Source organism: Amphiura filiformis, chromosome 14, assembly GCF_039555335.1.
Source record: "Amphiura filiformis chromosome 14, Afil_fr2py, whole genome shotgun sequence".
NCBI classification, from domain to species: Eukaryota; Metazoa; Echinodermata; class Ophiuroidea; order Amphilepidida; family Amphiuridae; genus Amphiura; species Amphiura filiformis.
This window is the reverse complement of record NC_092641.1, coordinates 11,361,857-11,386,941: the sequence shown is the minus strand read 5'-3', so window position 1 is coordinate 11,386,941 and position 25,085 is coordinate 11,361,857. Positions and strand designations below refer to the sequence as shown.

The 25,085-nt window shown below is 36.2% G+C and overlaps 1 protein-coding gene across 1 annotated transcript in view; it reads left to right on the top strand.

The window, feature by feature from the left end:
• The first annotated feature begins 9,325 nt into the window (after positions 1-9,325).
• Positions 9,326-25,085, top strand: part of LOC140169694 (poly(3-hydroxybutyrate) depolymerase-like) — a 40,250-nt gene continuing 24,490 nt past the window's right edge. Inside the window, exon 1 of the mRNA XM_072192992.1 lies at positions 9,326-9,639. Within this exon, the coding sequence (XP_072049093.1) occupies positions 9,519-9,639 (121 nt within the window). The 5' untranslated portion in view covers positions 9,326-9,518. The remainder of the gene's footprint in view (positions 9,640-25,085) is intronic.

The window sequence follows — 25,085 nt, the reverse complement described above, 5'->3', positions numbered from 1 at the left end:
ATAAAATTCCGGAATCGTAATAAGTAACGTAAGTAAGTAACGTAAGTAAGCAGTAAGTAAGTAAGTAAGTAAGGCAAGTAAGTAAGTAAGCAAGCAAGCAAGTAAGTAACCAACCAACTAACTAACTAACCAACTAACTAACCAACTAACTAACAACTAACTAACTAACAACTAACTAACTAACTAACCAACTAACTAACTAACTAACTAACTAACTAACTAACTAACTAACTAACTAACTAACTAACTAACTAACTAACTAACTAACTAACTAACTAACTAACTAACTAACTAACTAACTAACTAAATAAATAAATAAATAAATAAATAAATAAATAAATAAATAAATAAATAAATAAATAAATAAATAAATAAATAAATAAAAAGTCAATCAATCAATCGCGTAGGGCCAATCCCAATATTGCAAACCTTAACCCTAGAACTACAGAGCCGATAGTTTGTAACACGAACTAGGCCTACGAAGTGGCTGGGGGAGGTTGAGAAAACTGTTTCTAGTTTTGTGTCTTTAGAATTAACAAAATTAATAATTAGGCCTAAGTTGTTATGGTGGACGGGAAAAATATGACATGAAAAATTGGGCATTTTTCTTGCAGAAATTTGCCATGCTAGTTTGATTCCTTGCATCATCCTTTCTGAAAATATATATACTTTTATGTAGGCCTAGGCCTACTTATCATCATTACTTTTAAAGATACAATACAAAACAATGTTTAAAATTTCCAACTTTAAGTGATCCAGTCGTGACCCTATAGGCCTATACTTTTCCGTATAGTCCACTTGCCCATCGATGCATAGTCATAGCCTAGGCCTACTCTGGCTATTGCATTAACTGATTTAATTAATTAGTGCACAATAATTGATAGATTTTCACATCTGATCTTTTCAGTCACCGTACTCCCTCCGTTTGTATATTTTGCCCTACAGGGTGTAACAATAAAATTTGTACAATTTTGATAATATAATGGCACAAGTAGGCCTATGCCGCTAAACTTTTTGGTTCGATATTTTTATGTCTATCATGATAATTTCTTTAGCCACCAGATAGGCTTTGTTCCAATAAAATCGATGTACAAGTGAAGATACGGCCAATTATGTAACCTAGTCGAAAACCGCTTGGGCCACTTTTGCCTAAGTGTTATCAAAAGTGACTGAATAGAGTTGAAACCTAGCTGGACCAGTTGGACGGTGCTCTTATGATAGGTAGTTTTAACCAATGGGGTATTCGAAGTCTAAGAAATGAATACATAATAGAATATCTCCTTGAGTTTTTGAAAGGCACAACTAAGCACTGACATAACAACCTCATTTACTAGAAATCGTGGCTGCAGTTCAACAACGTCAACCCCAATTAACGTTGGAAGAGCGCATTTTTATGGTTGTGACATTCGGTGGCACACGGAGTCAAGCAGAAACCATACGATTATTTACATTTTTCAAACTCACGTATGCTACGTCTCCATCAAGACATACAATTACATTGAACTATGAGAAGTAAATTATGTAGAATTTGTTAACAGAAATGCTGGCAATAGTGGTCGACCCAGAATAGCTAGAAGCCCAGCTGAACTTAATTTCAAAATTTTATTTTTTTGTACTTATGGTTGCAAAAACTGTTCTCCTATTGGATATGAGAAATTACTTTATAAGAATATTTGAAAGAAATTTCATGACTTCTTTATTTTAAAGAAATATCGTATCATTATTAAGTTCATGTTAATTAGGCCTATATGCAGAAACACCACTTATAATTCTTTTGTGTCAATTCTTTGATGTTTAATGCACGATAAGCATATCTATGCGGTTCAAACTTTATATGCGCAAACATGGCAAAAGTGGCCCAACACGTTTTCTGGACGATTTAATTAATCGGACATAACTTTTGAATCCAAGCTAGTAAAGAAACCAACTAAACGTCTTCTTTTAGCCAAGATACTACTGATGGTATTGCATATTACATTTGTGCCACACCTCTTTTAGTTTCTTCATGGGCAGTCAAAATGCAATTGTATAAATTTCATTGTTACACCCTGTAGGCCTACTTACTTTGGATTGTGATATGCATTCAACACTGTTGTCTGTGGGGTCCAATTTCTGGCCTAAATTTGGTCATGATGTAATGCATCTTTAAATGGAGCTGGCTTGTGATTCGCCCAGATCTCGCTAAAAAAAGTCGCTATTATAGGGTTTAGGCCTAATCCTCCTGATGACACGTGAAATAGGCCTATTTTTTGATAAAATTCCGAAGGGAAAATGTTCAAAAAGTGACTTTTTTGACCGTGACCCAGAGGTTGATTCAATGTAATCCCAGCATGCAGTATGATATTTTGTGCAATGTAATAAAGGAGCCATTTCAACACCATTTCACATTCAAATTTATGTACAAAATGAGAACCCCGGGTGAGAACCAGTAGTTTTGATGGAATATTCATCGAGACTTTTATGTTTTGAATTGATAATTGGGTATGGGTAATGTTTGTGGATACATTATTGCATGCTACCAAGAAAATTAAAAAGTCGCGTGTTTTTAAAACAATTTTGGATATTTTAAATTCTTTGGAAAAGAAGGTGGAACCAGCAAAGTTTTCTTGCACATGCATGCATGCATGCATGCAGGCGCATATAGCTTATCTAGCCCAGTGTGATGTTTTCTGAAAATATAAACCATGTGTTGCTCAAACATGCTGCCAGTGGCTGCAATGTATTGGGCTTACATTTAAACAACCTCGGACCGTGAACCATGCATATATATTATGGTCGAATCCAACCAAAAGTGTCCACGGGCCAGAAATATAAGTCCGAAATAAAAATGTCTCCACAATTTTTTCCTTTTGCCCATTGATTGATGACATATTGGCCTTATAGGAACCAAAAGTGCCATTACTAATCTTGAAAAATAAATCCAGGACGTGTGATAGTAAATGTGATATCAAAACCCAATGTTACCTACGAATACCACTAGGATGCTTTCACTATCGCAATACTAATCAACCTAAAACAAATGGAATATTCCCATTAACGCTTTTTTCGTGTAATGTAGACCACAGGGTGTCAGGAAAATGCTAGCTCAACCAGAAAATATTTGTTTTATTTTTATAACGCGATCAATATGATCTTAGTCAATTTATGCTAGTTTATTTTTGAAAATGAAGTTTAGGTCAGTTTCTGTATTTTATTTATCAAATGAGTATGAATCAATTTACACATTGTATTAGAACGAGTAGGATATATGTTTTCAAGAATATTAGGAATTATACGCATACACCTAAGGCTTTATACAATGAAAAGGTGAAGAAACCCGGGTATTCGTAGGTAACATGAGCGATTTAACAATATCTATATTGAGTTTAGAGGTTTAAATTTTGCTATTATGGTAATGAATTAATAAAATGGTAGTTTTTAGATCTCTTTCAGATGGTACGTCCAAATGAATAAATGCTATTACCTTAAGATCAAACAATTTTGATGCTTTTAGCGAGATTTTGACCACTTCATTTTGATATACAAGTAGTTAATCAGCAATTTTACATAATAAATAATTGTTGAATGAATCCGTATATGGTCGAATCCAACCAAAAGTGTCCACGGGCTAAAAATAAAAGTCCGAAATAAAAATGTCTCCACAATTTTTTCCTTTTGCCCATTGATTGATGACATATTGGCCTTATAGGAACCAAAAGTGCCATTACTAATCTTGAAAAATAAATCCAGGACGTGTGATAGTAAATGTGATATCAAAACCCAATGTTACCTACGAATACCACTAGGATGCTTTCACTATCGCAATACTAATCAACCTAAAACAAATGGAATATTCCCATTAACGCTTTTTTTTTCGTGTAATGTAGACCACAGGGTGTCAGGAAAATGCTAGCTCAGCCAGAAAATATTTGTTTTATTTTTATAATGCGATCAATATGATCTTAGTCAATTTATGCTAGTTTATTTTTGAAAACGAAGTTTAGGTCAGTTTCTGTATTTTATTTATCAAATGAGTATGAATCAATTTACACATTGTATAAGAACGAGTAGGATATATGTTTTCAAGAATATTAGGAATTATACGCATACACCTAACGCTTTATACAATGAAAAGGTGAAGAAACCCGGGTATTCGTAGGTAACATGAGCGATTTAACAATATCTATATTGAGTTTAGAGGTTTAAATTTTGCTATTATGGTAATGAATTAATAAAATGGTAGTTTTTAGATCTCTTTCAGATGGTACGTCCAAATGAATAAATGCTATTACCTTAGATCAAACAAATTTTGATGCTTTTAGCAAGATTTTGACCACTTCATTTTGATATACAAGTAGTTAATCAGCAATTATACATAATAAATAATTGTTGAATGAATCCGTATATGGGTAATAATAGTGTCCTGGGGTACCGCTTAAAGTTTTTGACAATTAATTTCCATTGGTAGGGACACTTCATTACACATGTCATGTATTATGCTGTATTCGTAAGTAACATTTCAGTATTTGTAGGTAAGAATTAGACTTTTGGTGGATATCGCAATCAAAACTTCATTTTATAAAGTACTTTGAATGTATTATTTTCTTTATGTGCGTTTATTGATACTTTAGACCCTATCATGTATTAATAATGTCGGTTCACAGCGGTTGAAAGAGGATTGAAGTAAGAAACAAAGGCACTAAAGTGACTTTAATTTGCTTAATTGCACACAAATCGCTTAAAACCGTTATTGCAGACTTGTGAAGTCCATCTTGGAGTCAGTTACGTCTTGTGGCCTTTCGTTTGAGGGCAACTACAATTAGCTTTATACCAGGGTCCATCACTGTGTTGTCTAGATCATGAAACAATGAGAACAGTCGTTTTTTCCATGGTATTCGTAGGTAACCTTAGCGAAAACGTCAAAAGTTACCTTCGAATAAATCAATTTGGACACAAATTACTCAGAAACCAGAAGGTCAGTAAACATTTAAAATGAAGCACACATGACAGTTGACAAATCCAAGTATTTATCCCTTCTAATTTTCTTTGAATCTGATTTTTCTTTCAAATGAGCAGACCGTCGTCTATTTCAGTACATATTTTTCTACAATTAAGCCGTATTCACTTTTGCGTGGTGGGCATGTATGTGAATTCGCAACTTTCATTGACATATGATTTGATAGCAAACACACAGGCCTTCGTTATGTACCAATATGGGCATTGGCATGAATGGCGGTGTTTCACAATACTGTCATGATGTCAAATTGTATTCGTAGGTAACATTCGGTTACCGAAATTTACCTACGAATACTTGCTTTTATTGTTGACATCTCAGAAATATTTAAACGCAGGCTATTGAAACTTGGTAGAAATAAAGAGTGTATTACCCTGCACGTATTGCTTAACTATTGTTTACTATTCTCTCACTTTGTGGAAATGACACAGCTTTTAACATGTATTCGGAGGTAATGGATATTTTTTACCAAACCTACCTTTGTGCCATTTAGAATTTCTGGCAGCTAAACACAATAATAAAGATGTCCGAATGCAATGCATTTCAGTATTGGACATATCAAAGCTTGTATCGATTGCGCATTTATTAGTGATTTCCATTTTTAAAGATATATCTAGTGCTATGAAAAATTGTATTCGTAGGTAATGTAAAAAATACCACTCAAAAAATTATCACAAAAATTCATAATTATGTACAAATATGTGAAAAATTGAACAGGCAATCTTTGAATACACACCTTTCAGAAAATCAATTTAGATTCAATCCAATGACTTCTTTTCATAACTGATTTAGATGTTTTTAAAAATACCTTAAGAAATATTTTGAAAAATGGGTAAAAATAGCATGTTTTGGGGTCTCTGTGTCTCAGTTTTTCACAGAAGGGGGTCTTATTATATATGGCGCGAAGCGTATGATCAAGGCAAATAAACACAATACAAAAACGAATGCCAATTGATTAATACTTTTAAGTTATGGCCCTGAACATGCCGTGTACACTTTTCGTTGGATTCGACCATATGGTTAATAATAGTGTCCTGGGGTACCGCTTAAAGTTTTTGACAATTAATTTCCATTGGTAGAGACACTTCATTACACATGTCATGTATTATGCTGTATTCGTAAGTAACATTTCAGTATTTGTAGGTAAGAATTAGACTTTTGGTGGATATCGCAATCAAAACTTCATTTTATTAAGCACTTTGAATGTATTTTTTTTTATGTGCGTTTATTGACACTTTAGACCCTATCATGTATTAATAATGTCGGTTCTGAGCGGTTGAAAGAGGATTGAAGTAAGAAACAAAGGCACTAAAGTGACTTTAATTTGCTTAATTGCACACAAATCGCTTAAAACCGTTATTGCAGACTTGTGAAGTCCATCTTGGAGTCAGTTACGTCTTGTGGCCTTTCGTTTGAGGGCAACTACAATTAGCTTTATACCAGGGTCCATCAATGTGTTGTCTAGATCATAAGACAATGAGAACAGTCGTTTTTTCCATGGTATTCGTAGGTAACCTTAGCGAAAACGTCAAAAGTTACCTTCGAATAAATCAATTTGGACACAAATTACTCAGAAACCAGAAGGTCGGTAAACATTTAAAATGAAGCACACATGACAGTTGACAAATCCAAGTATTTATCCCCTTCTAATCTTCTTTGAATCTGATTTTTCTTTCAAATGAGCAGACCGTCGTCTATTTCAGTACATATTTTTCACCAATTAAGCCGTATTCAGTTTTGCATGGTGGGCATGTATGTGAATTCGCAACTTTCATCGACATATGATTTGATAGCAAACATACAGGCCTTTGTTATGTACCAATATGGGCATTGGCATGAATGGCGGTGTTTCACAATACTGTCATGATAAACAATTGTATTCGTAGGTAACATTCGGTTACCGAAATTTACCTACGAATACTTGCTTTTATTGTTGACATCTCAGAAATATTTAAACGCAGGCTATTGAAACTTGGTAGAAATAAAGAGTGTATTACCCTGCACCTATGGCTTAACTATTGTTTACTATTCTCTCACTTTGTGGAAATGGCACAGCTTTTAACATGTATTCGGAGGTAATGCATATGTTTTACCAAACCTACCTTTGTGCCATTTAGAATTTCTGGCAGCTAAACACAATAATAAAGTTGTTCGAATGCAATGCATTTCAGTATTGGACATATCAAAGCTTGTATCAATTGCGCATTTATTAGTGATTTCCATTTTTTAAAGATATATCTAGTGCTATGAAAAATTGTATTCGTATAAGGTAATGTAAAAAAATACCACTCAAAAAATTATCACAAAAAATTCATAATTATGTACAAATATGTGAAAAATTGAACAGGCAATCTTTGAATACACACCTTTCAGGAAATCAATTTAGATTCAATCCAATGACTTCTTTTCATAACTAATTTATATGTTTTTAAAATACTTTAAGAAATATTTTGAAAAAATGGGTAAAAATAGCATGTTTTGGGGTCTCTGTGTCTAAGTTTTTCACAGAAGGGGGGCCTATTATATATGGCGCGAAGCGTATGATCAAGGCGAATAAACACAATACAAAAACGAATGCCAATTGATTAATACTTTTAAGTTATGGCCCTGAACATGCCGTGTACACTTTTCGTTGGATTCGACCATATGCACATCCAACGTCGATAAGGCTATAATGAAATGAAATGATTAGTTTACCGTCACATTTTTTTCAGTGAAATATGAGGTCATGATTTCATTATTTTTGACAATTTCATTATTGTCAAAACTTTCTTTTATGGCTATTACCTTTGATGAAAGACCATCTCAAAACAGGTATTAATGCTTTTCATCATTACAGACATTTTGCAACAGATTGAGAAAAGATTTGAATTTGTTTTTATTAAAATGAAAAGAAAGTTGTAATTTTTGTAATCCATTCATTATTATCGTATTCAAAGATCCATTATTTACCACATCCTCTACCCCTACAACTTAGAAAAACTGCTGATTTAATATGATCAGCTGGGGATGTCAGACGTTTTGAGAGTTTCAATTTTGATTATGAAGTTCAATCTCAATTTTCAGATAATTGACTTTATTATGAAAATAATGAAAGTTTTGGTCAAATTGAAAAAGTGATGAGGGCGGGTGACAGGAAACTAATAATTTCATTACATAGCCCTAATTGTCAAATAATCGTGAAATTATTCCAAAAGCAGCGGCGGCGCCAGGAATCTTTTCGGGGGATTGAGGGGGAAAGTGAATTTCGGGGGGCAAAATCAACAAATTTTGGATTTTACTGGGGAAACAGGGGCAAGAGTTCCGACTGAGAGGGGCATTTGACCCTCACCCCCCCCACCCGTGGCGCCGCCACTGTCCAAAAGAAACCCGGATTTAGCGTTTCATATGCCAAATTTCGTAGCCGTATCCCGGCCATATCTTAAACCAAAGGTAGGCCTATCGTTGCGAAGTTGACTATGTATTTACATGTATTTTAGGCGTGCTATAGCTAAAAATGCTCAATTAAGTACTTTTAAGTACTTTATATTTTTTATAATTTCACTGGCTGCCATTTATGTATGTGGAGACTTGTGTTAAACCTTTCTCATATTCTTTATAAGTGCGCTATAAATCAAGTGTGTCAAGAGATTCATCAAGTTTGTATAATATGATAATTATAATTTGGAGTTTTCTTATTTATACAAAACCAAATTTTTGACACTGACCTGACAGTTTCGTATGTCTTGGACGACATACTTCCTCAGAGTGATTGGTATCCCATCATGATCCTCTTTGCTGCTTGTAACACAACTCCATCCCCAGGGGGCGTGGTCTTGGGGAGAGGGTCATATACACGTGACTGAGATGGTAGGCCCCCTCGTCTCTGTTCATGACGGCAGGACCTCTCTTGCGAATCCATATTGATTCTCTGATGAAGCGAGTACTAGCTAGTACTCGCATCACACTAATACTTCTGGGATACCAATCACTCCGGCGGAGGAAGTATGTCGTCCAACAGGCAACACATACGTTTGAAACGGTCAGGTCAGTGTCAAAAATTTGGTTTTGTAATAAGAAAACTCCAAATTATATGTTATAAATCAAGTTTTAAAAATTGAAAATTTAAAAATCTCCGTTTCTTTCTTTTTAATGTAGCCTACCGGTGTTAAAATTATTGTAACTTATTTATAACCAAAGGTCGTATTGACGTGACGAGTTTTCACTAATGTGGATCTTTGAATACGATAATAATGAAATAAAATGTAGAATTCCAAAATTGACCTGGGCCTACTTAACTCGGACTGATTTTGCTTGATCGCATCACATAATGTAACTGAGTAAATAGGAAATAAACTAAACTAGTTAGTATAGATATATATGAGGTTGCACTTTCACCGAGTGGCTTCATTCATATTATATGAAACAGTGCAAAAATGGTAATAAACTAAATCATAATGACTGCACTTTCACCGAGTCATGCTTCATTTATTTTACAGCCTTTTCATGGTTATGGTTGCGGAAATAATAAGTTGAATCCATTTGTATGATGAAAACAGCAAACATGGAGACGATTAAACTGACTCTTCCAGTTATTCTCGTGTTTTCTGCGTTTACCCTCTGTCAAGGAACATATTCGAAGGAATCTGAGATTCCACCTCCCTTGGGTAGGTATCTATAGTTTGTCGTCGTGTCGCGAAGGTTCGATATATAGAAAATAAGGTTCGTTATAAATTATATTCATGATATAGATTCGCTATAGTATCAAGTAGGCCTACCCGTACTCGACGCACACCGAAATCGCCCGGTTAATAATTACATTATACAGCCAGAGACATGAATTCCCGGGATCGATACACGTAAATGTGCTATGCACGATTGATATTCAGACGATAAATCTTTGGATACCGGGGTAGCCTCGGAAAATGATGAATATCTCCCGTAAATGATTTCGTATAAAGAAACCAGATGTGGTTCCTTGCACTTGAATATACGGTTCAACGGATATGATAGTCGTTAGCTTGCGTCTTGACTCTTGAGCACGGGCTATTTAGGAGAAAAAAGTCACTGCACGTTGGCAAATGTAAAGTCTCGATGATCAACCAGCTGTGACAAGCTTGCGGGGAGGGGTGGAGGGCTGGTCCCTCTCCAGCTTTGGCGATTTTTAAAAATCATGCATTTTAGTCATTTTTGACTTTACCTGATTGGACACTTGACACTCATTATATAGCAATACTTAATCTGGGAACAAAAGTGCAAAATAGGTCTGAATAAAAAAGCAACTTGGCCGAAGGTCTAACATATTGATTTTAGAGGGGGAAATACTGCAGTCAAACGCTTTTCTCACTTGTAGGGCGTTTAGGACTATTTTTACCGGCAAGTTATCAATGTTATTAGCTCAAACGGGTGGGGTCCAAGGATCCACCTTAAATCCTTTGATGGAATCCATCGTCAAAGCCCCTTGCTGGGGCAAATCGTAGAATCTCAAGCTCACGAGTTTTTTAAAGGCCTTTTTTTAAATTAAGTTTTCATGATTAACTTGGAAAGCGTTTTCTTGAAGTCGTTTAATAACGCCTTCGAGATTTACAAGTTGATCATATCATACGATATTTACTTATTTTTTGGTGAGTGTAGACAATAATTTGGTTTAATTCATTGAGTTAAAAATTATTTCATTTGATGACCACTCAAACAGTAAGAACTTTCTTCTGTTGAGGTGTTTATTACTGACAACATAATCCCCACTATTTTGTTTCCAAACCACACATAGTCACATCACGGAAGAATACATGGATTTGTGCGCAAAAGATCTAGATCCTGAAAAGAAACCACAGGTAACCTACTTTTAGCCTTGGTTCAAGGCGTTAGGCTGTTTTTTCACACCACTATTTTCTTAAAAATTGTTTAGTTTATTCACCATGGTCTAAATGGCTTTACTGCTTAAATATTGTTAAACTATGTCAAACCATATAGTCGGGGTTGGGAACATTAGATTTGGTCGGGAACCTGGAATTGGAGTATAGGCCTAATTTCAATTTTTTTTCGCTTTTCTTGATTATTTTTTATATCAGCCATCTTAAAAATCGTTTTTAAGACCGTAACCAGACATCTAGATGCTATTAAAAAGTTTTGACCAAAACCAAAACGCGTTTATAGCATATGTTTAGAACGTTTTCAAAACATTTTACCTATGTCTCAATGTCTTACTGATTACAATTTCACGCATTCCTACACCTCAATGGCAGCCATAGCTGGGTCCCCCCTTAGGTCTATTCCACCTAAAATGTGAAATGATGTGGCCTTGGCGGGGATATTAAGCTGCATTCCATCACCCGTGTTACACGTAATAAAATTCAGCATCGATTTTTAAGCGGATTTAATACCGCCTAATTGGGCAGTAAGAACACAAGTTTTGTGCAGACGGGACCCAGTAATGGCCGGATTGAATTCTGACCTTCACTTGGATTTGTCAATATATCTATTTGCCGAGATATGGGTTAAATTTGCTTATTTTAGAGATATTTCGACTCGGTGACTACATTAATTGCAACCGTAAAGAACTATGTAACAAATACACAGCCTTCTGCTTTTCCATTTTTAAAATGTTACGTCCATTTCACAGTGTTTTGGTAGGCTTTGAAATTACTCAATGATGACAAGCGAGTCAAGGTCCAGAATTTCATTCTAAGACAGTGTCAGAGGATCAGGACCAACAAAGGAATTGCAACGATACTAGCGATTATAACCTTTTAAAAATCAAAATTAACGTTACACATTTTGGATTTTATTTACAAATTTTGGCCCTAAAATATTCTCATAAGCCGTTTAATGTTGATGGCTACTAATTACCATGGTTACTGGGAATGATATATATTTTAAGTAGCGTAGGCCGGAAAAAAGTAACAAATACAACCATCTTACATGACTGTTTTAAATACATTTTTAACTATTATGTCTTTTGGGTTATTTTTGGTCATTTTGGTGCCCCAAAAGAGGATTTTGTAAACATGTTAATGTTATTTATCGACTGGTATCTACAAAGAGTAAATTGTGACACCGAAACGAGAAAAACATTGAAGGCAATATGATTGTATTATTATTTTCTCAATTTAAATTCAATTTGAGTAGTTTTTGGTAATAGGTGATATTTCTCAATATATCCAAAGCTCAAAACTTCACCATGTTCACCAGGCTACGCCAGTGAGTCAGAAACAAATTACTAACAAACTAGTAAGGAACTATTACCAACTTTCTGGTCCCTTTGGCCAAATTTTATCTCTAAAATGAGTGTCCTAAGCATTTTAATGCTATTTGATGTTTGATTATCTACTTAGAGTAGATGTGGTATACTTAAACTCCGAAAAATCATGCCCTTAATAGAAAGCAATTACCATTTTCTCAATTTTGGGTAAATTTCAGTCATTGTACATATTTTAAATAGCTCAGTGATGACAAATTGGCATGTCGGATTTTATGTCAGGACATGTCACGTCAGAGAATCAGAAACAACAAAATAATGTAACTATAGACGAATCCAACAAGCCAAGTCATGGTCATGGTTTACTCGGCCATTACTGGGTCCCGACTGCGATATTTTTTTTCCTAGTCAACATTTGCATCACATAATACATTTACATGATATAGGCCTATGAGGCTGGATTGAGCTGTGTTCAGTTTTATACGGCGGATTTATTCCAATTAAAATTCTACCAGGGTTCGAACCCACAACCTTTTGATTAACAGTCGAGATCGAATACCACTACGCTGTGAGTGCTTCTGCCAGAAATGCGTTTGTTCATCATACTTATTGATTACGGAATAAAACGCAAACACACGAGATATATATATTACTTGTCTATTACTAATAAATACGTATATAATCTCCAATCTATGCGGTTCCTATGCAAATGTTGACTAGTAAATTAATATAGGCGTCCCGACTGCACCAAACTGGTGTTATTACTGCCCAAATGGGTGGATTAAATCCGCTTAAAAATCGATGTTGAATTGTATTGTGTTGTAAACTTTCATCATTCTTTTGTCTACGTGTAACACGGGTGATGGAATGCAGTTTAATATCCCCGCCAAGGCCACATCATTTCACATTTTAGGTGGATTAGACCTAAGGGGGACCCAGCTATGGCTGCCATCGAGGTGTAGGAATGCGTGAAATTGGATTCGTCTATACTGCAATTCCACGTTCACCTCAAATATCCCCCGACTACGGGGTTGGAAAAATGTCTTGAAGTACAGCGAATCCCGCACGTTTTGACGACATAATATAAGTTTATTGTACAAATGCGCACGAAGCGCGCGAACATTTTGCTATATTGAAGCTAAAATGGTGAAAATGACCAAATGAGGTTAATTTGGACAGAAACCCACATACAGGTGTTACGTCAACGTGGGGGTGATTGTATATACTGTGCCCCTTATCAATTTTTGGTAGTTGCCGCACCCAACCCCATTTGCCACGCAGGTCGACAAAATGGAAAGTTGCCAGAATTTGTTTTGATTGTAAACACTATCATGACTATCGTGAGCAAGACGTGAGGGGAGGGGAAGTTGATGATACTAGCGGTTAGCAAGCTATGTCTATAATATGCATGAGGCCCTGTGAAAATTAAAGAGCATGATGCAGTCATGTCTACAGTAGAATTCATCTCGACCTTTGCAGGACTTATTAAGGTTTAAAACCCCATTAAAAGCTATTAAACCAAGATAACACTCATTGAAACAGCTCAACTGATTATAGGTCTGTCACACTACGACGGACTGGATTAACGTACATCACCGAATACAAAAATATTTTATTCGGTGGAAAAATCACCAGTCCGGCAGAAGATTCGGTGGGATTTTTGGTCCGATTCCCGTTCGTCTCTCTATGCGTTGTGGCCGCTGATAACCCTGCAGGCGTCTTATATCCGATCGTTCAACGTCCGACAAATGACCGGATTTGGGGGTCCGATTCCCGTTCGTTTCTCTATGCGTTGTGGCCGCTAATAATCCTGCAGGCGTCTTATATTCGATCGTTCAACGTCCGACAAATGACCGGATTTGGGGATCAACGTCCGACAAATGTACGGATTTTGGGATCCGATTCCCGTTCGTCTCTCTATGCGTTGTGGCCGCTAATAATCCTGCAGGCGTTTTATATTCAATCGTTCAACGTCCGACAAATAACCGGCGAATCCGTGGCATGTGGCACCAACAGGGACGTCCACACTATCAGAAAAGTGGGGGAGGAGAGGGCGTTTGAGAGGGTTTTCGACCCCTTAGAGGCAGTGACGTAGCAAGCACTTTTTCAGAGGGTGAACAAAGTGGGGAAAGACAACTTTAAGGGGAAAACTTTGACGAAAATGGTCAAATATTGGCTAATAAGTACAAAAGGGCTACAAATCTGATATATCAGGGCAACCAGAGTCCGGGGGCAATAGAGGTGAGGAACCTTTGGACAATGAAGGCCCAATTGAAGCCATTTGTCATTTTTTAGAGCCGCAAATTGGTGAAACGAAAGCCTAATTAAAGCCATTGAAAAGTTTTCACAATTATTGTATAATATAAACAATTGTTTTAAAAATAACACGTGGATGTCCATAGCAGAAGCAAAAAGGAAGACTTGTCCATTTTTTAAAATGAAGGTCCAATTGAAGCCATTTGCATGGGGACTGTAGGGCCTATTAGGCCTGGGCCTATTGTGTAAAAATTTAGTTTTAAAATGGAAAATTTGGACACTTGTTTTTGGTGCATCATTTTTACACTATTATTGCCTTAAACAAAAAACAAAGAAGGCCCGAACTGAATTTGCAAAATTTAAAATGTTACACTGATCCACTGACACTTTAAGATATAAGACTTCAGACTCGTAATTTCAGGTAAAGCATGCATGGATTGATATGTTAAAGTCAGTAATAGACCGTCTTAAATACTGATTTTGGTGACAAAATGGGAGTACAAAATGTCACGGGCCCTACATATCGACGGGCCGGCAGTAATTTTCACAGGCTTTGGGCCACGGAACGACATTTAAAGCACTGCCTATAATAATCACAGGCCTATACTTAGGCTTACTATATACTATCCTGGGCCTACTCAATAACATACAATTTAACCTGTTCCATGTTTTCTCTTCTTTTTTCTTTCTTGTCAATCACTAAAACTGGTAGGAATTTGATATTGCGTCCTCTACCCTTCAGAAAGTGCCCTCCCTCAACATGCTCAATACTACTTACATGCATAGGCCTACTAAATTACGTGCAATTTAACTTTTTCTCTTCTCTCTCTCTTCAATTTTTCTCACTTTCTTTTCTTTTTTTCTCTCCTTTCCCCCTTTTTTCTACTTGTCAGTCACTAAAGTACTGGGGGAAATATGATATTGCGTCACACACCCTTCAGAACCCCCCCCATTATTGATGCACATGTTCGCCATAGGCCTACATCCGGCACAAGCGCCTGCGAAACCTTGCAAACACCTGCGGTATATAAACGAAAGAATAACGAACAAACCCAGGGTATATATACAGAACTGTACGAACACATCGGACAACTTCCGAACATGTGTATTCGGCACACTCCGTTTCAAGTTTTGTGCATGCACAAAACTTGAAACGTATTGTCGACGGACTAAACAATCATCACCTAACACGAAACGCATTTGGCGGATAATAGCAGGACATATGAAGAACATAAAACGAACATTGACGAACACTAACGGATTTGCTAAAATACCATCCGTTTCTTATACGGAAGACCGATCCGGTGTAGTGTGACACTAACACGGTCTGGGTCAACGTATATGGCAAGCTAAGCGGCTCAGAACGTGGGACTAGCTACGCGCAGCTTCTTTCTCGTTACGTGCAGCTTATTAACCAATCAGATTCGCGGTTTTAAACACGTGGAGCTGATGTAAACATCCTCTCTCACAAATATTACGTTGTTAATTTTTGTAAATGAAAATATCTGTAGTATATCAGCAAAAAATGGTATAGGTGCTATTAAAGTAATATCTGAACAGAATGATGATTGTTCTATATTTAGGGGCTATCATTTTCTTCGGAAGGGATCCCAAATATAGGGGGTCATACTTTTTGGAAAGAAAAATAAGGGGAGGGGGTCATAAATTGATAATGACAAAATGTAGGCAGTCACAAGATGACTACAGATAGTGTGTTTATTGTATTCAAAAGACTGATTTCAATACAATTTTAGCCCCCCTGTTCCGAAAAAATTGATGACCCATTTTACTCTCTCCATATTTACACAGTGGCATGTGATATCGCTTTCCCTGCAATATCTTTACACAGCGCTTTACATCAGTAGTTGTTGTTGTTTGACCTTCATATCCCCTGCACCGCTAATACAGCCCGAGTATAAAGTTACTTGCTATTAAACACGGTGTAAACTTGGAAACACTAAATAAATATGCTTTGTGTCATTTTAGCCAGGCATTAGCAACATGTTCTCTTGACACGTGCTGTGATTTGGCCTCCTTTACCCGTTCGTTATCTATGCTAATTCCGTAAATTAATTACAAGATAATAATTGTGAAAGAGGATACCTATAACTATACTACGCGCAGCTAACGACCCAACCACGTGATTAAATTTGACTATTTTGATTGGTCAAACAGCTGCTCGTAACGAGAAAGAAGCTACGCGTAGCTGTTCCACGCTTTTGGCCCCCTTGACTTGCCATAAACGTACATCACCGAATGCATAAATATGCTATCCGGTGGTGAAGGCCTCACAGGAACGTATTTGCAACGAACACGGGCCGAGTGCAACGAACAAAGAACGAACATGAACGAAAGGAGAGCGAACAAACTCCGGCAATATTCAGCACCATACGAACACACATCGGATAAATACCGAACATGTGTATTCGGTACACTCCGTTTCAAGTTTTGTGCATGCCGATGGACTTAACGAACACCACCTAACACGAAACGCATTTGGCGGATGATAGCAGGACATAAAAAGAACATAAAACGATCATTGACGAACAACAACGGATTTACTAAAATACCATCCGTTTCTTGTACGGAAGACCTATTCGGTGTAGTGTGACAGAAGCATCAAATCGGATCTTCTCTGGTTGTGCACATGTGTCTGTTTTATATGTGCGGTATCGCTATAAGGTGCTATAATACAGCTTCAGTTGGGTAACTGATTATAAAGGAAACGCAAGGAAACAATAGTATGTGGACCTTTGTTCACGAAATGAGACAATGGCCTGCTTTTTGTTAACCAGCATTCTTGAAAATGAGCAACATAATGATTGTTGACTTAACACGGTTTGGAAATAATTTCTTCATATTTTTGATGTTATCTGTCGTTTACATATCCTTCCTAAAACACTAAAGTGCGACTATTTCCAAACACCTAAATTAGCTAAAAATTTAGGACATGTTACAAAACTATATTTTCTAGAATTTCATAGAATAGTTTAAATGTAGCTTGTACCGTTTTTGTGGCATCCTTCAAAACGGAGCGGTCCGTTACCAATATAGCTCAATATTTTCGGTCAAATCTCCATTCAATTAACACGGGGAGTTGACTAGCTATGAGCTAGCTATGCTTTGCCCTCACTCATATTCTACGAAAGTGCGACTATTTCTGAACATCTAACCTAGCTGTAATTTTAGGTCATGTTAGAGAAATATATTTCCTAGAAGTTTGGAGAATAGTTTAAATATTGGCCGGTTATTTTTCACACAGTGATGTTAACTAGGCAAATGCAATATACTTCTAACATACACTATTTGTAAAGGTCGCGCGTCAATGGTGAGAGCACTGTGTATTGTGTATAGGAAAACGGACAGTAACTGCAGTATGGTTTTCTAGAAACATGAGAAAAGGGGTAATGAAGTGTATAGGCGCTAGGCGGCCAGCGCAAAACCTTTGCCATTTCATACGGTAGATGCTGTATTTAAAGCATCCATATTGAGTTTGTCGAATAGCATGAAAATATTTTAAGCACGGATTTTTAATTCTCACTGCACGGATTTTTAATCTCACTGCACAAACGTGCCAGGAGGCACGTTAAAATAGCCCCTGGTCTTGAGAAAGAAGCGTGCGTCTTGAACTCATAAACTGACCAAAATATTCTGATTTTCTGATGTGAGCACTCACTCACATGGCGTATGATACATGTTCACTCACACACATAGGTCACACACAGCGTAGTGTGAGCACCCCCTCACATGGCGTATACAAGCTCACTTACACACTAGAGAAGTCAATTACCGAGGTATTGACAGTAGCCTTAGTCCATGTCCCTCGGCTCATTATGCGTCTTAAAGGTCGGAACAAAATGGCCATGCGTGGCTGTGGATTTAACCTACCACGGCGATTTCTGACATGAAGATATCGGGGCGATGACACCATAGGGCCTGCACTTTGGCTCGTTTTTTGCAGGTTTACATGGTCCAATAATCACAAGATGACTGACATGTGGTAACAAAGGAAGCAGTCACTGCAATTTGATTATGTCCCATATGATTGGCCATTCAAGACACCCCTGTGAATATACTATAGCGGCCTTTTCAAAATATAATACCTGTTTGCTTGACTGCATTGACAATACCCGGGAACAATACACACAGTATATGCATTGGACAAACTTTTTACAATAAGCATGATAAAGTGATGATGTGACCTCCAGATTTATACATCGTTCGTCTCGCACACTGACGACATTTGATTGAATGGACTGCGCCGTGATTACGGTGAAGGACACCGGTTCAAATCCTTTGTTTGGAGCCAATCGATAAAAGCATGCAGGGCCTCTATACCCTATACCCATGTACAGTTTATCCCTTACATAACCTATGTCTTGAATACGCTGGCAAAGTTATGTAATAATCGGATTAATACTATATAGCAGTAGGTAAAAACAAGTTTTGAATAATCCGCGCTACAAAGTCCCATTCAGTGATCCCAGCGAAAGTGGAAAAAAAAAATCAAATTGTTACGTGTATAAATTTTTTAATGAAAAACAAATGGCAAAAAAAACAAAACAGGAAAACGACAGTATTGACGAAGTTGAAGCCCCATTCAAATACATGTAGCTAATTTATAAGCTTTTATATACTGTCAGTACCGGTATATAAATTACAGACTCACGTAAATGCATTATTTTTTTTGTCTTAGACACACGGCTTTCGGCTGAACCACTACACTAGCAAGCTATGTTAGCACATCTATGACAATGACGAAACGTACAAAATCAGCCATAGGCCTTTTATGACCTTTGACATTCTTTTGTGGCGAGTGACATGGTCTTTCAATTCACACCGAGTGTCCTTGACAGGTTCGACTATGCTTCAGTGGTCATGAAAGAATTCAAAAGATAACCTCTGCCCCAATAATCCCAGGCAATTATCTGAAACTGCTCCTCGGATCATAAGAACTCAGTCCTCAAATGATAGTCATAATAATGTCCAAAATATAAAAATTATAAAAATCATTGAAGACTGAGTTCCGCAGTCTAGTATCCAAAATCTGAATTTTGATGATTTTTACGATCGTCGGGATGAAAAAAAATCAAAAAATCACTGAATGGGCCTTTAGTTCCCTACTCTCCTTACCCTGGCAATATAAATCAAAGAAAAACGCATTCTGAATACGAAGAATGTCTTTCTGATATCAAATAAATTTCATTGTTTGGAATTCACGATATAATACAAATTTTATGACAAATTATTAAAATTTGATATTTTTCACATTTTTGATATATAACAGTCCTCGAAGTAAATATCATTAATCTAATGATATATTCTTAAACAGTCCCTGGCATACCATACATGTATAGGCCTATGTATAGTACATTAGTCTGCTTTATCTGTTTTGTGCTGTTTAAGCAAATTTAAACATAATTTCCATAAAATGTAAGCTTTTACTGTCAGATATGTCCCCTTTTAATTTTGAGCAGAACAAGTGAGGTAAAGCAAAGAAAATTGGAATTTACTACTACTAGCGCCAATGAATGTTATACGATTGTAAAGCGGTACGATCCTCTGGGTGTGTGTGTGTGTGGGGGGGGTGTACGTATGTGTGTCCTGCACGCGTATTTTTCTGCAACTATAACGGGACGCAATACGATACCGGTATGTTATAAGAATCAAACTTACAAGAAAGATGGCTCTTGTCAAATCCTACAATTCTGTCAGAGAAAATATGCATATTTGCATTAATTCTTTTATTAATTGACATAATTGATTAATTAATAAATATTTTATTTAATGATTTACCATAATTCCAAACATGTCAAACAATATGTCAAATTAAAGCTAATGAAATGCTTTATAAATTGGTAAGAGCACATTTTGCAAAATGCATTTAGTATTTTAGTTACACGATTCCAAACATTCTATTCCAATTTTTTGCTACACACGCATAGGAGCTGTACTTTTAGAATCCGCGCCTAATCAATAATAATAGTCTTTCACTCCATTGTCAAAGTACTGTGCTCCCTGTAGCATTATAGTGACCAGGTTGCGATATTTTTTTTCCTAGTCAACATTTGCATCACATAATACATTTACATGATATAGGCCTATATGAGGCTGGATTGAGCTGTGTTCAGTTTTATACGGCGGATTTATTGCCATAATTATTACCTCTTACTTAAGGGCTGGGGTATGAACGTTTGGACAGTATTTATTTTGGGACATTAGAGCACATCAGACATATCGAATTGCATTCTGAATACGAAGAATGTCCTTTTGATATCAAATAATTTTGATTTTTTGAAATTCGCAATTTAATACACATTTTATGGCAAATCATTAAAAATTGATATTTTTGATATTTAACAGTACTCGAAGTAAACTTTACAAATCTGATGATTTATACTTAAAGTGTATGTAGGTGGGATGAAAAGCCGACGATCAATTGAAAATGTTGACCTTTCGTATTGGAGATATGGAAGGTCAATTTTCAATTGACCGTCGGCTTTTCCTCCCAGCTACATACACTTTAAGAATATATCATTAGATTTATATAATTTACTTCGAGGACTGTTATATGTCAAAATTTGAAAAATATTAAATTTTTATAATTTGTCATAAAATTTGTATTATATTGTGATTTTCAAAAATGAAAATTATTTGATATCAGAAAGACATGCTTCGTATTCAGAATGCAATTGATAGGTCTGAGGTGCTCTCATGTCCTCAAAAAATACTATCGAAACGCAATAAACGCTCATTCTAGATCCCTTAACAAAAGAAAAACAAATTTATTCCAATAAAAATTCTACCAGGGTTCGAACCCACAACCTTTTATTTAACAGTCGAGATCGAATACCACTACGCTGTGAGTGCTTCTGCCAGAAATGCGTTTGTTCATCATAGGGCCTACTTATTGATTACGGAATAAATCGCAAACACACGATATATATTACTTGTCTATTAGTAATAAATACGTATATAATCTCCAATCAATAATGAACCTTGCCTCCGACTATGCGGTTCCTATGCAAATGTTGACTAGTAAATTAATATAGGCGACCAGGTCCCAGAGTGTGATGGTTTTGTAGCAGATGACAGTGCTCATTCAAGCCTGTCAAGGTCAGTTAGTAGCCACTTGCTGAATGGATGGCCATTATCAGCTATCAAAGAGATGCCTTGTGCAGCTGCCAATCACAGTAGAAGTTTGATAACATTTTGTTAAAAACCCAAATGTGATATAAGGACAAAGCTGTGCATGTCGGTATTTAATTGTTTGGATTCTTATGTTGAAATTCCCTTGTATTAGTATTTTTATGTGTAGTGTATATTGTTCATAAATTATATAGCTTTTAAATTTTGGGCATTTTTGCTCTGTTGCACTGTACCATTATGGAATTTGAGCAAATCAATTACTGACACAAGCAGGTATACAGTGTATTATTTTATTTTTATTTCGTATCTCAGGAGCACAGCTCACTTGGTAAGGCGTCAGAATTTGGTACACGAGCGCTTCGAACTTTAAATCGGAAGGTGGTGAGTTCGAGCTTCATCACGGTCACATTAATTTTATAAACCAAATATTGTTCGAACTTTTCATATTTGTTTTTCTTTTATTGTTTCTTTTTCTTTGTCTTTTTTTTCTCTTGTTTTATTTAATTTTTTCTTTATTTTTCTTTGATTCATATTGCCAGGGTAAGGAGTGGAGGGAACTAACGGCCCTTTCAGTGATTTTTTCTGGACGATCGTAAAAATCATCAAAATTCAGATTTTGTACAATGATATAGTCAGTAATAATCTTTTGATCATTATGACTATCATCATCCGAAGAGCAGTTTCAGACCATTGCTTGGGATTGTTGGGGCAGAGGTTATCTTTTGAATTCTTTCATGACCGCTGAAGCAGAGTCAAACCTGTCAAGGACACTCGGCGTGAATTGAACTGATTTAATTTATATACTGACAGTATATATAAATTAGCTACATGTAGGCCTATTTGAATGGGGCTTCAACTTCGTCGATACTGCCGTTTTCTTGGGTTTTTTGCCATTTTTTTCATTAAAAAAATTTATAAAAGTAACAATTTGATTTTTTTTTCACTTTCGCTGGGATCACTGAACGGGGCTTTGCAACGCGATATATTCAAAACTTGTATTCACCTACTGTTATAGCATTAATCCGATTATTACACAACTTCGCCAGCGTATTCAAGACATCCAATGCAAATAATCACCTAGATTATGACGTTCATACCGTAAATATGGCGGAGTACTCAAATTCATTCAACAAAAGCATGATTACAAGCTATTGCAATCTACCGCGACAGCTCGTCTCACACACATAACAAATACACTATAGGATCAAATAGGTTGACGACAACGTTTGATTGAATGCACTGCATTGCGCCATGATTACGGTGAAGGACACCGGTTCAAATCCTTTGTATGGAGCTAATCAATAATTTCATGCACATCCTCTATTATTGCCCACAATTATTGCCCGGGATGATTGCACACTGTAAAAGAGCTATTGTTATAATGTTTGATGAAATCGTGTTTAACTATTTGCTTAAGGGCTGGGGTATGAACGTTTGGACAGTATTTATTTTGGGACATTAGAGCACATCAGACATATCGAATTGCATTCTGAATATGAAGAATGTCATTCTGATATCAAATAATTTAGATTTTTTGAAATTCGCAATTTAATACACATTTTATGGCAAATCATTAAAATTGATATTTTTGATATTTAACAGTACTTGAAGTAAACTTTATAAATCTGATGATTTATACTTAAAGTGTATGTAGGTGGGATGAAAAGCCGACGATCAATTGAAAATTTTGACCTTTCGTATTGAAGATATGGATTTTTTTCCCAAAACACAAAAAAAAAAAATTAGGTCTTTTGGGAAAAAATCCATATCTTCAATATGAAAGGTCAAAATTTTCAATTGATCGTCGGCTTTTCCTCCCTGCTACATACACTTTAAGAATATATCATTAGATTTATATAATTTACTTCGAGGACTGTTATATATCAAAAATTTGAAAAATATCAAATTTTATAATTTGTCATAAAATTTGTATTATATTGTGATTTTTAAAAATTGAAAATTATTTGATATAAAAAAGACATGCTTCGTATTCAGAATTCAATTCGATAGGTCATAGGTGCTCTCATGTCCCACAAAAAATACTGTCGAAAAGCAATAAACGCTCATTTTGGACCCCTTAAGAAAGGCACAATACAGATAAAGCAGACAGATTTACTACATGTGGTACATGTATATACATATAGGGAATGTGTTCGAGTATTACCTAATTATAATAGGGGCGTATCCAAAAATGAATTCACACCCCTTTCAAATGTCGAGCCAAAGTGACAAAAAGTAGATCTCAACCAACCTTATCCATAATAACCTTATTTACAAGCGGCTCAGGTAACCTCGGTATTTTCTCACAATCATAACCATAACCATAACCATAACCCTATCCCATACCCTAACCCTAACCCTAACCCTAACCCTCACCCTAACCCCTAATTAGATATCGATTGACCCCGTGATTGACAGGATAACGGTCAACGGATTAGGCCTACTGCCTACTGTGTAACAACACTAGGCCTACCTGGCGTCCCGTAGCCGCTTCTCCTTATTTCATATAGCGAACCTCATTTTCCACATACTCATAGCTAGCGAACCTTCCTCGGCGAACCCCGGGCGAACGTTTGGCATATAGCGTACGGTACATGCGACATAGCGAGCCTTTTTAATACGGGACAGACCGCCACCTTTCTTTTGACAGATAGGTCTGTGGTTCTCATAATCGAATAAAGTATGCAGTCAGCCACCTGGACAACCGATTCTTTAGAAATGCTTAGTCGCGCTAAAAGTCGATCGATACATGTTAAAATCAGCACAATTCAGAGATACACCTTTTTGCTATGAAATTAATTTTCTCGGTCAAATATAAAGCAATAATTTTTTTTTCTTCAGTAATGTCAGTTAAAAACTTGGTGCTTGGATATACATTTAAAAAAAATCCTGGTGTTAAAATTAAGCACCAAATTGTGTCTTTTAGTGTGATATTTTTGATTTTTATAGGCCTTGAATTCGCCCGCGAGCTTTTTACGGAATTCATGTTTTAGCGTCTCAAACTAATATAGTTTGCTAAAGAAAGATATTTCCCACCCCTGTACGGCACATCGTGTGGGTCTATATGTTATAGTTTTGTCAGAATTTCCGTTTTTGTTTTACCCTTTTTCCCTTCATGCTCCGAAAATGTCTAACTCAGTACTTTTATCTCGAGAGCAACCAGCAGAAATAGTCGATATTTCCTTTGTTTATCCAGGTCAATTTTCCATTGAAAGCAAATTGCCCGACCAGCGATTTGGTAGCCCAAATCCCCAATTGAGTGTTCTGGTTAAACATGATCAGTAGGAGCGCTATTATAGGCCTGGGAATTTCTTTGCTATATTGAAGTTCTAGCAACACTGTAGCCATGCCGGTATTCCTATTAAACCCAGGGATATCGATCCACAATGCTAGTATTAGCCTTAGATTTCACGCGGTGATTTTGAAAAATGGTCAGCCGGCAGTAAAAATGGTGAAATGAAAACGCAAATTCTGACAAAACTGTGATATATCGCTCACGGTGATGTGCGT